Source organism: Tupaia chinensis, unplaced genomic scaffold, assembly GCF_000334495.1.
Source record: "Tupaia chinensis unplaced genomic scaffold, TupChi_1.0 Scaffold144899_1, whole genome shotgun sequence".
Lineage (NCBI taxonomy): Eukaryota > Metazoa > Chordata > Mammalia > Scandentia > Tupaiidae > Tupaia > Tupaia belangeri.
Window position 1 is genome coordinate 4,179,222 of NW_006204759.1, and position 13,251 is coordinate 4,192,472.

Below are 13,251 nucleotides of genomic sequence, written 5' to 3' on the forward strand. Positions count from 1 at the left end.
CTACGTGGGAGTCCAGCGACATAGCCATTACGCTAACTGCTGGTTCCTATTTGGGCCGTTTTAAAGATACAATATTTGCAGCACACAGCAGGGCTGGCCGGCATGCAGAACGGGGCCAGCCAATTGCCTTGGTCCCTATGGAATGACAGGCACCTGATCTATTTATAGACAACCCTCTTCCCTGGGGTTGGGACATATTCCTACCAGAGGTGGCCCCCAAAGACCCAGCATGTCCAGCGCAGGCCCAGCCGTTGGCTGGCTCAACCCGGGCCCTCTATAGCAGGCCAGCCACATGGTCGCTGCCTCTGTGCAAGCTCCAGGAACAGGCTGAGCCCTGCTTCCTCCTTTCCCGAGCTGCTGAGATAGTGACCGTGATGTGCCTCCCTTGCCTCTGAGGGCTTCAGAATCGCCTGCTCTCTGAACCTGCTTGGCGGAGGCAGGTGGGTGGACCCCATGCCTGCTCACTGACACACTGCCCTTGCCACCCTGACCCTGCCACTCTGTCCTCCATTCCTGGGTAAGGCAGACCCAGAGCTGGTGAGCCTTGCACCCACCCACAAAGAGACCAACCCGGTGTGGTCCGGGGTCTGGGAGGTGGTCAGCAGCCGCCTACTCCGGACCTGCAGGACTGTCTTGAGAATGCCTGCATAAAGACAGGCCGGGTGCAGGGGTCAGAGGCCAAGGCCTAGCAAGAAGCACAGTGCTCTGGCCGTGTGCAGGGCGGTGGCCAGTGAGCATGGCAGTGTGGCCCTGAGCAGTGCTCCTATTGGTGGCCCAGAGAGCCCAGGACCCCTGCAATGCATCCCACAGCCACCTCGAGCCACAGCCACCAGAGCCCCTTCATGTCCTCCACTTCGTGACTCAAGAACACCTTCCCCACTGCCAGAAGGAGCTGAAGCTGGGGCCACCGTGTCCCCTGCATCCACTGCAGCCCAGGAGCAGATGGAAGTGGGAGGCGGGCTGGAGAAGACAGGGAGCAGGGCCGGCGTTTCGGGGCCTCCTTCACTCACCATCCACATGATGTCGGGACAGGTACTTGAGGGCCTCGTCAAGCAGGATGACAGGCAGAGATATCTGGAGCACCACCACCCACTGGCGCCCACTTAGAGGGGTCACCTGGAAAATGAGCTGGTGGGGACAGAGGGAGACTTGTTAAATGAAGGACTGCCAGCCCCCCTGGCCTCTACTCACTTCACCCACGTGGGCTCCAATGGACTCCCACGAGGACATGAACACTTCTAAAATGCCCATGTCCTCCTCAGATCTCTGTCCACTCCATTTCCTCTGGCCAAAGTGCCCTCCCCTGCCCTCACTCACAAGGTTAGGTCTCGTCCCTCCTGCTGGGAAGTGGGTTCTGCTGGCACAGAGCAGGGTCCTGCTCCCACCCCAGTCTTAGGACAGTCCCTTAGCAAGAAGCTGCCGGAGGAGGGGACAGGTCTGGAGGGCGGTGGCTGGCCAGAACGCTCACCTCCCTCCCATCCACTGTGCACTGAAGGGGGTGCCCAGAGGGGCCCAGGGACCACCCAGGGCCTGCGGTGTCCTGGGACTGCTTGGCCCCTGTGGCCCTAGGAACTGGAGGGGAGTGGGCGGGGGTGACTCACGGGCAGGGGTGGCACGAGCAGGATGAGGAAGTGCAGGGCCATGGACACGGCCACAGCCGCCAGCAGCCAGGGGTTCAGCCAGGGCGGCATCCGCAGCAGCGACTGGTTCTCGGAGACGCTGCCAAGGGCGTGGGTGCTCACTGAGTGCCAGGCCATGAGGCCTTGCCAGGCACCCACTGCCCCTTGGGGTAACCTCAGCACCTCTCCAGCTGGACGGAGGGCTGGAGTTGGGTGTCACTGCTGCCGCTCAGTCCTCTAGGGCTGGCCTGGGGCCGCACCCCTTTTCTCTCACCCTCAGATCCAGTCCTGGCTCCTCTGTTTCTTCAGACCCGTCTTAGGGTCCCTAATCATGGACACTTCTAACTCTCAGAATCCCCTCAGGGCCTCCCTGATCCTCACACCCCAATCCTGCCCCCTCTTACTCTCATACCTCAGTCATGGACGCTCTTTACCCTCACACCCCAATCCTGTCCCCCCCCCACCTTCACATTTCAATCATGGACAACCTGCTGACCCTCACACCCCAACCCTGGCTCCCCCTTTCCCTCACACCCCAGTCATGGGCCTTCCAGCCCCACTAACCTTCATACCAAACCCTTGGAGTCCTCTGGCCCTCCTAAGTCACTCCTGGACCCCCAAATCCTCACACCCCAATCATGGGTCCACCAGACTCTTTTACTACAATCATGGACCTCACAACTGACCCTCACTCTCCTGTCCTGCACCCCATAACCCTTGGACCCCAATTCTGGGCCCCTCTGACCCTCATACCCCAACCCTGGACCACACTCTGACCCTCACACTCTCTTCTCAGAACCCCTGACCCTCACTCCTCTGGCTCAGATCCCCCAACCTGCACGCTCCAATCACGGACCCTCAACTGAGCCTCACACCCCTATCTCGGACCCATAAGTTCTCACACTCTTGTCCTGGACCTCCATAACCCTGGACCTCAATTCTGGACTCTTGGACCACACCCTGACCCTCACACTCACTCTTGGAACCGCTGACGCCCACTCCCTTGTCTGGGACCCGCTATCCTTCACACTCCAACTTGGACCCCACTGACCTCAGACCCGATCCTCAGCCCACTCGGGCCCTCCGCCCAGCCCACCTGTTGAGGGCATTGCACATTTCGATGGTCACGAGCACAGACAAGGCCATGGTCGTGGGGAAGCGTGACTCGAAGACCTCGCAGTCAATGCCGGCGAAGAGCGGGTTGTCTTCGGAGCATTTCAGGAAGTTCCTCTGAGGACAGCAGGGTGGGGTCAGGGAGGGCAACAGGTCAGGGGAAGGGCTGGTGGGTGAGACCCCACCCCTGGAGAGGTGCTCAGCCAGGGCCAGAGGCTGCACCATGCTGGGAGAAGCAGTGCACAGAGAGCGGAAAATTGTTCTGGGCAGGTGTACAGCAGATCCGAGGCAGAGCAGCTGGCATAAGGCTGGGAGGAAAGCCAGGGCCCTGGAGCTAGGGGGAGGGTCTAGCTACACCCTGAGGGCGTATGGGGTCTCCTGGTCCCTGAGCTGCAAGAATGGGGGTGGTAATGGACCAAGACCACTGCATAAGTAAATGCATGTGAAAAGCAACCAACAGTGGCCGGCAGGTAGCGTGGTGGTTAAAGGTGCTGGACTCCCACAGTTTGAGTCTTGGACCTGGTGACTTGCTTTCTCACTTTCCCTTTCTTTCTCTGTCTCTGTCTGGTCAAATTAAAAAATAATAATAACAAATGGAATTAAACAAATAATTCTTAAAAAGAAAAGAAAAGCAACCGACAAACTCATGCTAGAATGGAATACACCTTCACTGTCAAGACTAAAGCTACTCATGCCCCATTCACCGCTAATGAACGGGAGCCCATTCCCAACTCGCTCTATTCCTGCCATGACATCTGCTTGCAAGACCACTGCATAAGTAAATGCATGTGAAAAGCAACCAACAGTGGCCGGCAGGTAGCGTGGTGGTTAAAGGTGCTGGACTCCCACAGTTTGAGTCTTGGACCTGGTGGCTTGCTTTCTCACTTTCCCTTTCTCTCTGTCTCTGTCTGGTCAAATTAAAAAATAATAATAACAAATGGAATTAAACAAATAATTCTTAAAAAGAAAAGAAAAGCAACCGACAAACTCATGCTAGAATGGAATACACCTTCACTGTCAAGACGAAAGCTACTCATGCCCCATTCACCGCTAATGAACGGGAGCCCATTCCCAACTCGCTCTATTCCTGCCATGACATCTGCTTGTCGCTCGTGACCTGGACTAGCCAGACAAGGCCTTAACACTCAGCTTCTCTGTAATTAACAAGCTGTCAGGGCTTGATAAAGGAACTGGCCTTCGGCCCTCCAGCCCCAGGGGAGAGCTTTCTTTCCGCTCCTAAGCCTTGCTCGTAGACTCTGTCACGATAAGAGGCTCAACTGAGGATACTCGGGAGAACTTCTGTCTCGTTCTCTTCCACACCATGGGGATGAGGATGAGTGTTCAGAACCTGATTCAGCAGCTCAGTTCTCTAACGGCACAAATCTGTCCCCAGGGGTCTAATCTGAAAATAGAAATCTCTTAAGCGAAGGGTTTAGAAACTAGGGCCACAGACTAGGAAAATAATCCTCAAAGAGAAATCTATCTAAATGTGACCAGCTGTCTGACCTACTGCCCAGTGATACGGCCCGTTTTCCCACACCACACAACCATGAGTAGGGCGACTGTGTGCACCCTTCTCTTCTCTCTCCTGCAGGAAGAAAAAGTGATAGAAGACTATGGCTTGGCTAGACTTAGAACAAAGATAATCTTTTTGTTTGTTTAAAACCCAGAGGGCATATGTGCTCACTAGAGAGAGACAGAGAGAGGGAGAGAAAACATCCCCAGTAGGGCATGGTCACTCTGCCATCCCGTCTCCTCCATTTCTCCATCCTGTCAGGATTTGGGGCATGCACATGCACCCAGCATGATTCTCCACCTGCCAAGTCCTGGACTTGAACCTCAAGGTTAGCCATGTGGGATCCAGCTTCCTTAACCTGTGGGCCACAGGACTGGCCTAAGAATCTTTCTTAAATCAATGGTGGGAATTTTCTCCAAAACCAAGTTCCATTATTAGGAGCAAAGGTACATGTTTTTATTCCATGTCAAGAAGAGGAAATGCCATAAACTTTGACCTTGCTTCTACCCATCCAGTGACCCAATCAAATACTCTCCCACTGTGTCCCTGCCACCAGGCCCACCCTCCCAGATCCTAACGGCGTCTGCGATCAGGTACACCCAGCTGCAGACACACACATCTCCAACCTGGGCACGTGCGCGCTTACAGCCCTGGGCACGTGCACAGGAAGAAAACACCCTCAGGATCGTAGCAAGACGTTTCAACAGAGCCACTGCTCTCGCCATGCACACCCACCCGGGGCAGACTGTCTTATCTCACCGGGTCTCAGAGCTGGAACTTCTATCCCGTAGGTGCATCGGGGACCCCCATGGGAGCCCATTTCTACTGATGAGGCCACTGCTCCTCTTGCCCTCTCTGTCATTTCCTGTTCACCTTCTCCTGCCAGGCCCCCTTGGATTTTATTAACTTAACACTTCCGTAGCTCTTAATACGAGACAGGTGACCTTTTCTTTTAATTTGCTAGAGGGTACATGTGCTCACGAGAGAGAGAGAGAGACCCCCCCCAGGGGTGGTCATGATGCAATTCTTTCTCCTCCATTCCTGTCCCTTTTGGGATTTCAGGCACACAGGCACACTCGGCTGATGTGTTTTTCAAGGCACCGGGTCCAGGACTCAAACCATGCAGTCAGTCATATGAGATCCAGCTGCTTTAAACCACCACACGACTGGCTGGCCCAGACAGGTGACATTTTACACATTTTATAAGTATGAACTCAGTTAATCCTCTTGATAGCTGTGTGAGGTAAGAACTGTGATCATCCATTTTACAGATGAAACTAAGGCCCAGAGAAGGTAAACAGCCTGCCCAAGGTCACACAGCTAGCACACAGTACAAAGAAGGTGTGACTCCAGACAGCCGGGATCCAGCCTCTGTGCCCCCTTCCCTTAACCACTCTGCTGCCTCTTGACAGTTTCCTGCTGGAACCATGGGGGTCTGGACCTCCCTCCTGAAATCCCAATGACTTGAAAGTTTTACAACGTTTGACCACCTCTGACTCACCACCAGCCTCCTCTACCTTAGCACCTCCTGCCCTGAAATGCAACGGCCCCTTTCCATGGCTCTCTCCCCACCAGACTGCAAGCTCTTTGCAGGGACTGCCCGCTTGCTCACTGCTATGTCCCTAGTATTCTGGGCCTGGCACACGGTGGGTTCTGAATAGGCATTACCTGGCCAAGTGGCTACACACGAATGGGGTGACATAAAAGCTAGTGACAAGGTAGCACCACCAGGACTGGCGATGGCACGGGGGAGGCAGGTGTCCAGACTGGAGGACCAGCCTGGCGGTGGAACTGAGAAGGGATGGAGGAGAGGGATCAGTTTGGGGAGAGGGTGACAGACATGGTTTGGGACCTATGGTTTGCAGTAGGCCTGTGGGACATCATGGAGAAGGTATTCACTGGATTTATGGGGTTGGGGCTCAGAGAGAGGTGAGGGATGTGTGTAGGGGCCCTCGGGGATTTGGGGCCCTTTGTATAAAGATAATAGCAGCAACAGGCTGGAGGAAGGCAGCATAGCCACATGCACAGGAGCTGAAGGAGCTCAGCCCAGGTCAGGAGGAGCAGGGGTGCTGGCCTCTGGGATGAGGGCCTGGGACCCATGACTGCACCACTGCCAGAATGGACCACCCCACATGCTTGAGGGCTGGTGGGAGCCAGAGAGTGCCCTGGGCTGCCCCCTCTCAGGGGACGATGGCAGGCACACAGAGGACACCCCACACCCTCAGCTCTGCGTACACCAGAAACTGCACAGGGAAGTTCTTCAGGCAGAGATGAATCGGCTGCTTGGTCTGAGGGCCAGAGAACCAGATGGCGGCTGAGGGACTCCCTCACTTATTTTCTGAGCTATGCTGCGCTAGGCCGACCCTGTGGTGGGCACCTGCCAGCCAAGGGACCTCGAGAGGCCAGTGGATCCCGTCCATGGGAAACATCTCTTGGTCATGGGGGAAAGCCCCCTCCTCAGTTTGACACTCTGCCCAAGACTCCACCATTCAAGGGCTCGTTCTTGGACACCCTCCACGTTTCGAGAGTTCCCTGACAAAGGGGCAGTCAGGCTCCTTGGTCTCCCTCTAACTAATGGAGGGCAGAGGAAGCAGCTTCCTCTCTGGGCTGGGGGGCTGTGCTGGCGGCCCTAGGTGTCCAGCGGCACCTGAGCTTGGCTCCTTAGAGGGTGGACGTCACAAATGCGCACGCGGGGGAGGTGGAGGGAGGAGGACAGCTATTGGCCGACCTGGGGTTCTGGCCACCTCTGCCCTGGGAGTCCTGCCACATTTGCAGCTGTACACTCTACCTTGGGTCTAACCTCCACAGCCCCCGTCATCGCTTGCTTACCAGCTGGTAGAAGGTCACATGAGGTCCCTCGGCGTCATACAGGAACCACCAGGTGGCAGCAGCTACTGTGGCCAGGCCTACATACACTGCAGGGAGAGGAGACTGGCTGTGTGAACAAGCCGGGTTTCCTGGCACTCATGTCCCCTTCCCAACAGTCCCCAGAACTTCTGTCGCTAAGCCATGGAGTTTGCAGGCACCTTCCCTCAGTGCCAGTGGTGGATCCTGATTGGAAATCAGCATCTGCCGGGGGAAGGGGTATGATTAAAAGACTCTTCTGCTGAATTTGGTGGAGTAAGGGAGTAAGCATGAGGGCTGGAGCTGCAGCAGTCATTCTGCTACAGAGTGAGTGCACCTGCCCAAGATGGTTCTGAAGCAGAGCCAAAATATGACGATGATCCTGAAGCCTGAATCCAGCCCTGCCTGAAGTGTACTCTAGTCTTTTCAGTTACATGAGCTCCACACAATTTCTCCTGGCATAAGCCATTTGAGTCCTATCACCTGTAGTTCGCAAGTCTAACTGATAGGAAGCTCTTGCTAAGAAAGTCCACTGGGGGCTGGGGCCTTGCTTACCTCCAATAGCCAGATATCGGAAGAAGAGCCAGCCACTGATGAGGGCTTCGTGAGGGTTCCGGGGCAGCTTCTCCATGATGTCCAGATCTGGTGGGTTGAAGCCTAGGGCCGTGGCCGGGAGGCCATCTGTCACCAGGTTCACCCAGAGCAGCTGCACGGGGATCAGGGCTTCGGGCAGGCCCAGAATTGCCGTGAGGAAGATGCTAGAACCAGAGTCATGGGCTCTAGCCCCAGCAGGCCCAGCCTCACTGGACGGACGGTCCAGTTCCTGCTTACACCCAGGCTGGCGAGCTTGCCCACCATCTCCGCAGTGGTCCCTTCTCGCTGTGCTAATTCCAGTGTGTGTGCACAAGTGAGGGATGTATGTACACGGCCTGGCCTCATGCCTGGTCAACTCTGTCCCCTCCCCACAAGTCCTGGCTATGGACCTGCGACTTATCTGCTCTTTAGGCCTAGCAGAAGCCAAGTGTACACACTCACACTCACTCACACATGTGAACAGTGCACGCCCAAGCATTAGACATGTGCAAAAACCTAGCACATGCCACACAATTCACAAACACAAGCCAGCACCTACAGGCCTGCCCTGATGTGCAGAGATGCAGAATTTTCAACGTCCAGCACACTTGTGCTCACTGCTCTCCACAGGCAGGTCTCACATGTGAACAGAACTATGTGCAGTGACATGTGAGCATAAATCCTGTTTGTATTCATGCCTAAAGATGCACCAGAGTCTGTTTACATACAAAACATATGTAAACATGCAGAAAGACACATATACGTAGAGAAACACATGTGCACACACAGGAACACACGTATACATATCACTCCCTCAGGAGAGATGCCACATGCACACGTATATACAGAACACGCATACATACACAGATAACATTACTGCACACGTATATACAGAACACACATACATACACAGATAACATTACTGCACATGTATATACATAACACGCATACATACACAGATACATTACTGCACACGTATATACATAACACACATACATACACAGATACATTACTGCACACGTACATACATAACACACATACATACACAGATACATTACTGCACACGTCCATCCCTAACACACATACACACACAGATACATTACTGCACACGTATATACATAACACACATACATACACAGATACATTACTGCACATGTACATACATAACACACATACATACACAGATACATTACTGCACACGTACATACATAACACACATACATACACAGATACATTACTGCCCAGAGCTGGGCTACTTTCTCATGAGTCTCAGAGTGGGAAGAAGACTATGGCTGGAGGGATGATTGGGGACTCTTTGGGCACCTCCTTGGGGGCTGGAGTACTCCATGGGTCACCAAGGCCTCTGGAGAATGATGAGGTACCCCACCTACCCTGAGGTAGGATCTTAGGTTCCAGCCAGGGCATGTGTCCCTCCATCTCTGCACCCCCAACCTGGAAACAAGCCCTTTCCCATCTTGGACATGGAGAGCTGGTCCAGAGAGCTAGGAGGAGGGAATGCAGGTCTTACCAGACGACCTCGCCGACGTTGGAGGAGATGAGGTAGCGGATGAACTGCTTCATGTTGCTGTAGATGGCCCGGCCCTCTTCCACCGCAGCCACGATGGAGGCAAAGTTGTCATCTGACAGCACCATCTCTGCCGCCGACTTGGCCACGGCTGTGCCTGAGCCCATGGCAATGCCGATCTCCGCTTTCTTCAGGGCTGGTGCATCGTTCACCCCATCACCAGTCTGTGGGCCAGGTCAGGGAGGGTCACACCCGCAATACTTCTCTTTCACCACCCCCAATCTTAGGGATGACCCCAAGGAAGTAGACAGCTGCACAGAGCAAACAGTGGGGTCAAGAATGAACTCAGAGATTGGGCTGAGGATGAGGAAGGCAAAGGGTGCCAGCAGGACAAAGTTGGGGAGATCAAGGCTAAGGTCAGAGAAGATGATGGGGCAGGGATGGGACAAAAGTGGGCCACTGACAAGAGCAGGATGAAATTCAGGTTGCGTGTAGACAGAAGAGGAGATTCAAGCGTGACCAGCAGTTGGTGTAATGGCTATGTCACTGCACTCCCATGTAGTCAATCACGGTTTGAGTCTCAGACCCAGTGGTTTGAACTCACACCAGGCACGTGTGTGTGCGTGTCCAAAATCCCAAGAGGAGAATGGAGGAGAAGGGATTGTGGCATAGCCATCCCCCCTGGGGGTGATTTCTCACTTTCTGTTTGTCTCTCTCTGTCTTTCTGGCGAGCACACACACCCTATAGCAAAAACAAACAAACAAACAAAAAACAAACAAACAAATAAAACCTCTCCAAAATAAAACAAATAAAAAAAAAAGATGAGACTCAAGAAAGGAAGAAAGTTGAGACTAACTCAGGGATGAGGTCAAGGTTGTGGCCCAGGTAACGGGCCAGGTAGGAGTTGTGGTCAAGATGAAGGTTATAACTAAGGTGAAGGTCAGAGTCAGGAGTGGGCTCAGACTCAAGATAATAAAACAGACTAAGGTGGGACCAGCAGATGGTGTAATGGTTATGTCCCATCACTCAATTCCCACGTGGTTGACTTGGGCAGGGGTAGTCATACTGGGCGCGTGTGTGTGTGTGTGTCCAAAATCCCAAGAAGGGATTGTGGCATGCCTATCCCCTTGGGGAGTGATTTCTCACTTTCTGTCTCCGTGTCTCTCTCTGTCTCTTTGGTGAGCACACACGCCCTATAGCAAAAATCCCTCTGGAAAAAAAAAATAAAATAGGGACCAGCAGTTAGCATAATGGCTATGTCACTGGACTCCCACGTAGTGGACTGTGGTTCAAGTCCCAGACCTGGTGGCTTAAAGTCACATCAGGCGTATGTGCGTGCGTGCCCAAGATCCCGAGAGGAGAATGGAGGAGAAGGGATTGCAGCGTGGCCATCCCCCCTTCTCGCTTTCTATCTCCCTGTCTCTCTGTCTTTCTGGCGAGCGCACACGCCCTCTAGCAAAAACCTCTCAAAAAAAGAAAAGAAAATAATAATAATAAAATAGATTAAGGAAGAGGTCAAGGTTATCATCCACATAATGAATGATATCATAGGTTTGGAGTTGGAGTCAAGGTCAAGATCGTTAAGGTCAAGATTGGTGGTCATGGGGCCAGTAAGTGGCATGGTAGTTGGGGAGCTGGACTCACACATAGCTGACCATAGTTCAAGGCCTGGACCTGGCAGCTTCCTTTCTTACTCACCCTCTCTCTCACTCCTTGTCTCTTTCTGGTCAAATTGAATAATAAATAAAATAAATAATTCTTAAAAAAAAAAAAAAGATTGGGGGCCAGATCAAAGTGGAAGTCACCATAAAGTGTTGTTCAGGTCAATGTCAGGGATCAGGTCTGGGTGTAGGTCTGGACTGGAACCCCTAGAAGGATTGAGCTCAGAATAAAGAATCATATTAAGAGGGAGGCTATGGTCAGGTTCAATGTCAGCACACAGGTCAAAGGTGAGGGTCAGCCCTGTTGCCTAGTGGTTAAGGGAGCTGGTTCCCATATGGCCAAAAGCAGTTAGAGTCCCAACCCTGGTGGCTTGAAAAACATGCTGGGTGTATGTACATGCACGGCCCCAACAACAGGATGGAGAAATAGAGGGAAAGGGACCATGGCATGACTATGTCCTATTGGAAAGTACTGTCTCCTCTCTCTTCCTCTGTCTCTCTCTGGTGAGACATGCACCCTCTGGAAATTAAAAAAACATGATCAACAATCAGGTTACAGTTGCAGTCAAGTCAAGGCTGGTGCTCAGCTCAATAATATCCAGGTCAAAGCTGGGTCAAAGGTCGGGGTTAAGGTAATGACTAGGTTAAACTGGAGGTCAGATTAATAACAGCGGCCAGGTTAGGGGTAGACTGAGGTCAAGAATCAGACTACTGCTGAAGAACAAGTCGACAATCAAGAAGACAGAACAAAAACTGAGCCCAAACTAAATGTCGATCCAAAGGTGAACAGATAAATAAACTGGTAGGTTGATACAAGGAAAAGTGGCTCAGTACAGAAGGAATCGTTTACAGATCCCCACATCAAAACAGAGGCCAGACACAAAGGTATATACCATACGATCCCACTGATACAAAAATGTAGGATAGACAAGACTAATTTATGGTCGAAAAGATTAGAAACAGTGGTTGCCTGGTGTGAGAGAGGACTGATGGCAAGGAATGTGGAGGAACTTCATGGTACAGTTTCATATATATTTTTTAATGCCAAAAGGTGTATATCCGTGTATTGGGTTGTATGTTTCTCTGCAAAAATGGGTCATGACTTCTTTTTTCTTTTTTGTGGGGGAGAGGTTTTTGCTATAGGGTGCGTGCACTCACCAGAAAAACAGAGAAAGACAGAAAGACAGAAAGCGAGAAATCACTCCCCAGGGGAGATGGCCACTCCGCAATCCCTTCTCCATTCGCCTTTTGCAGTCTTGGGCTTGTACACACATGTGCGCCCGGCGTGAGTTTAAGCCACCAGGTCCGGGACTCGAACTGTGGTCAACTACATGGGAGTCCAGCGACATAGCCATTATGCTAACTGCTGGTCCTGGTCATGACTTTTCTGATGACCCAATATGAGAGACAGAGAGATCACTCCTCAGTGGGGCCTGATCATGCCCCAATCCTTTCTCCTCTAATTCTCTTTCCCATCAGAGTCCTGAACACACCTGCATTCACCCAGAATCTTTTTTAAATCTATAGAGCCAGGACTCAAACCCTAGTAAGCCACGTGGAATCCAGCACGCTGTCCACAGCACCTAAGGTGTGCTATGGCACTAGGCCAAATGTTTCATAACTTGATAAGGGTTTGTGTTATACACCTCTGTGATGCATCTAAACTCATCAAATAGTATGCTTAAGATCTGTGCATCTTGTTATAAGCAATTTTACCTCAAAAAGAAAAAACCAGAACCACAAGCAAACGCTCCCCCCCGCTCCCTGTTAGGTTTTCTAACATATGTGAGGGTGAAATGTACTGCTGTCTGAAACTCACTTAGAAACATAAATATATTTAAGAAAAGATGGACTAAGATGAATACAGCATGAATAGAAGGACAGGCATGTGATGAAACACAAAATAAAATGGGAATTGTAGAAGCTAGCTGTTGTGTAGACAGGTGTTTGCTATAAAACTATTTCAATTTCTCTTTAGGTTTGAATTTTGTTGTTGTTGTTTTTGCCATAGGGCACGTGCACTCACCAGAAAGAGACAGAGAGAGGGAAAGTGAACAACCACCCCCCGGGGAATGGCCATGCCACAATCCCTCCTCCTGCATTCTCTTCTCAGAATTTTGGACACACACGCACATGTGCCAAGCATGTTTTTTTTTTTTTTTTTCTTTTTCTATAGGGCGTGTGTGCTTGCCAGACAGACAGAAAGACAGAGAGATAGAAAGCGAGAAATCACCCCCCGGGGGGGATGGCTGCGCCGCAATACCTTCTCCTCCATTCTCCTCTCGGGATCTTGGGCACGCACGCACACGTGCCCGGCGTGAGTTTAAGCCACCAAGTCCGGGACTCGAACCGCGGTCGACTACATGGGAGTCCAGCGACATAGCCATTACGCTAACTGC

At 52.1% G+C, this 13,251-nt stretch overlaps 1 protein-coding gene across 2 annotated transcripts in view; it reads right to left on the reverse strand.

Moving 5' to 3' along the window:
• The window catches only part of ATP2A3 (ATPase sarcoplasmic/endoplasmic reticulum Ca2+ transporting 3), a gene marked incomplete at its 5' end in the record, with an annotated part of 37,622 nt that overhangs the window by 3,984 nt on the left and 20,387 nt on the right, over positions 1–13,251 (reverse strand). Inside the window, 7 exon segments of one of the 2 annotated variants that reach the window (XM_006167600.2) lie at positions 571–660; positions 1,013–1,128; positions 1,602–1,719; positions 2,716–2,849; positions 7,078–7,163; positions 7,648–7,850; positions 9,194–9,414. In XM_006167600.2, coding sequence (XP_006167662.2) covers positions 571–660; positions 1,013–1,128; positions 1,602–1,719; positions 2,716–2,849; positions 7,078–7,163; positions 7,648–7,850; positions 9,194–9,414 — 968 coding nt within the window. 2 annotated transcript variants of the gene reach the window in all.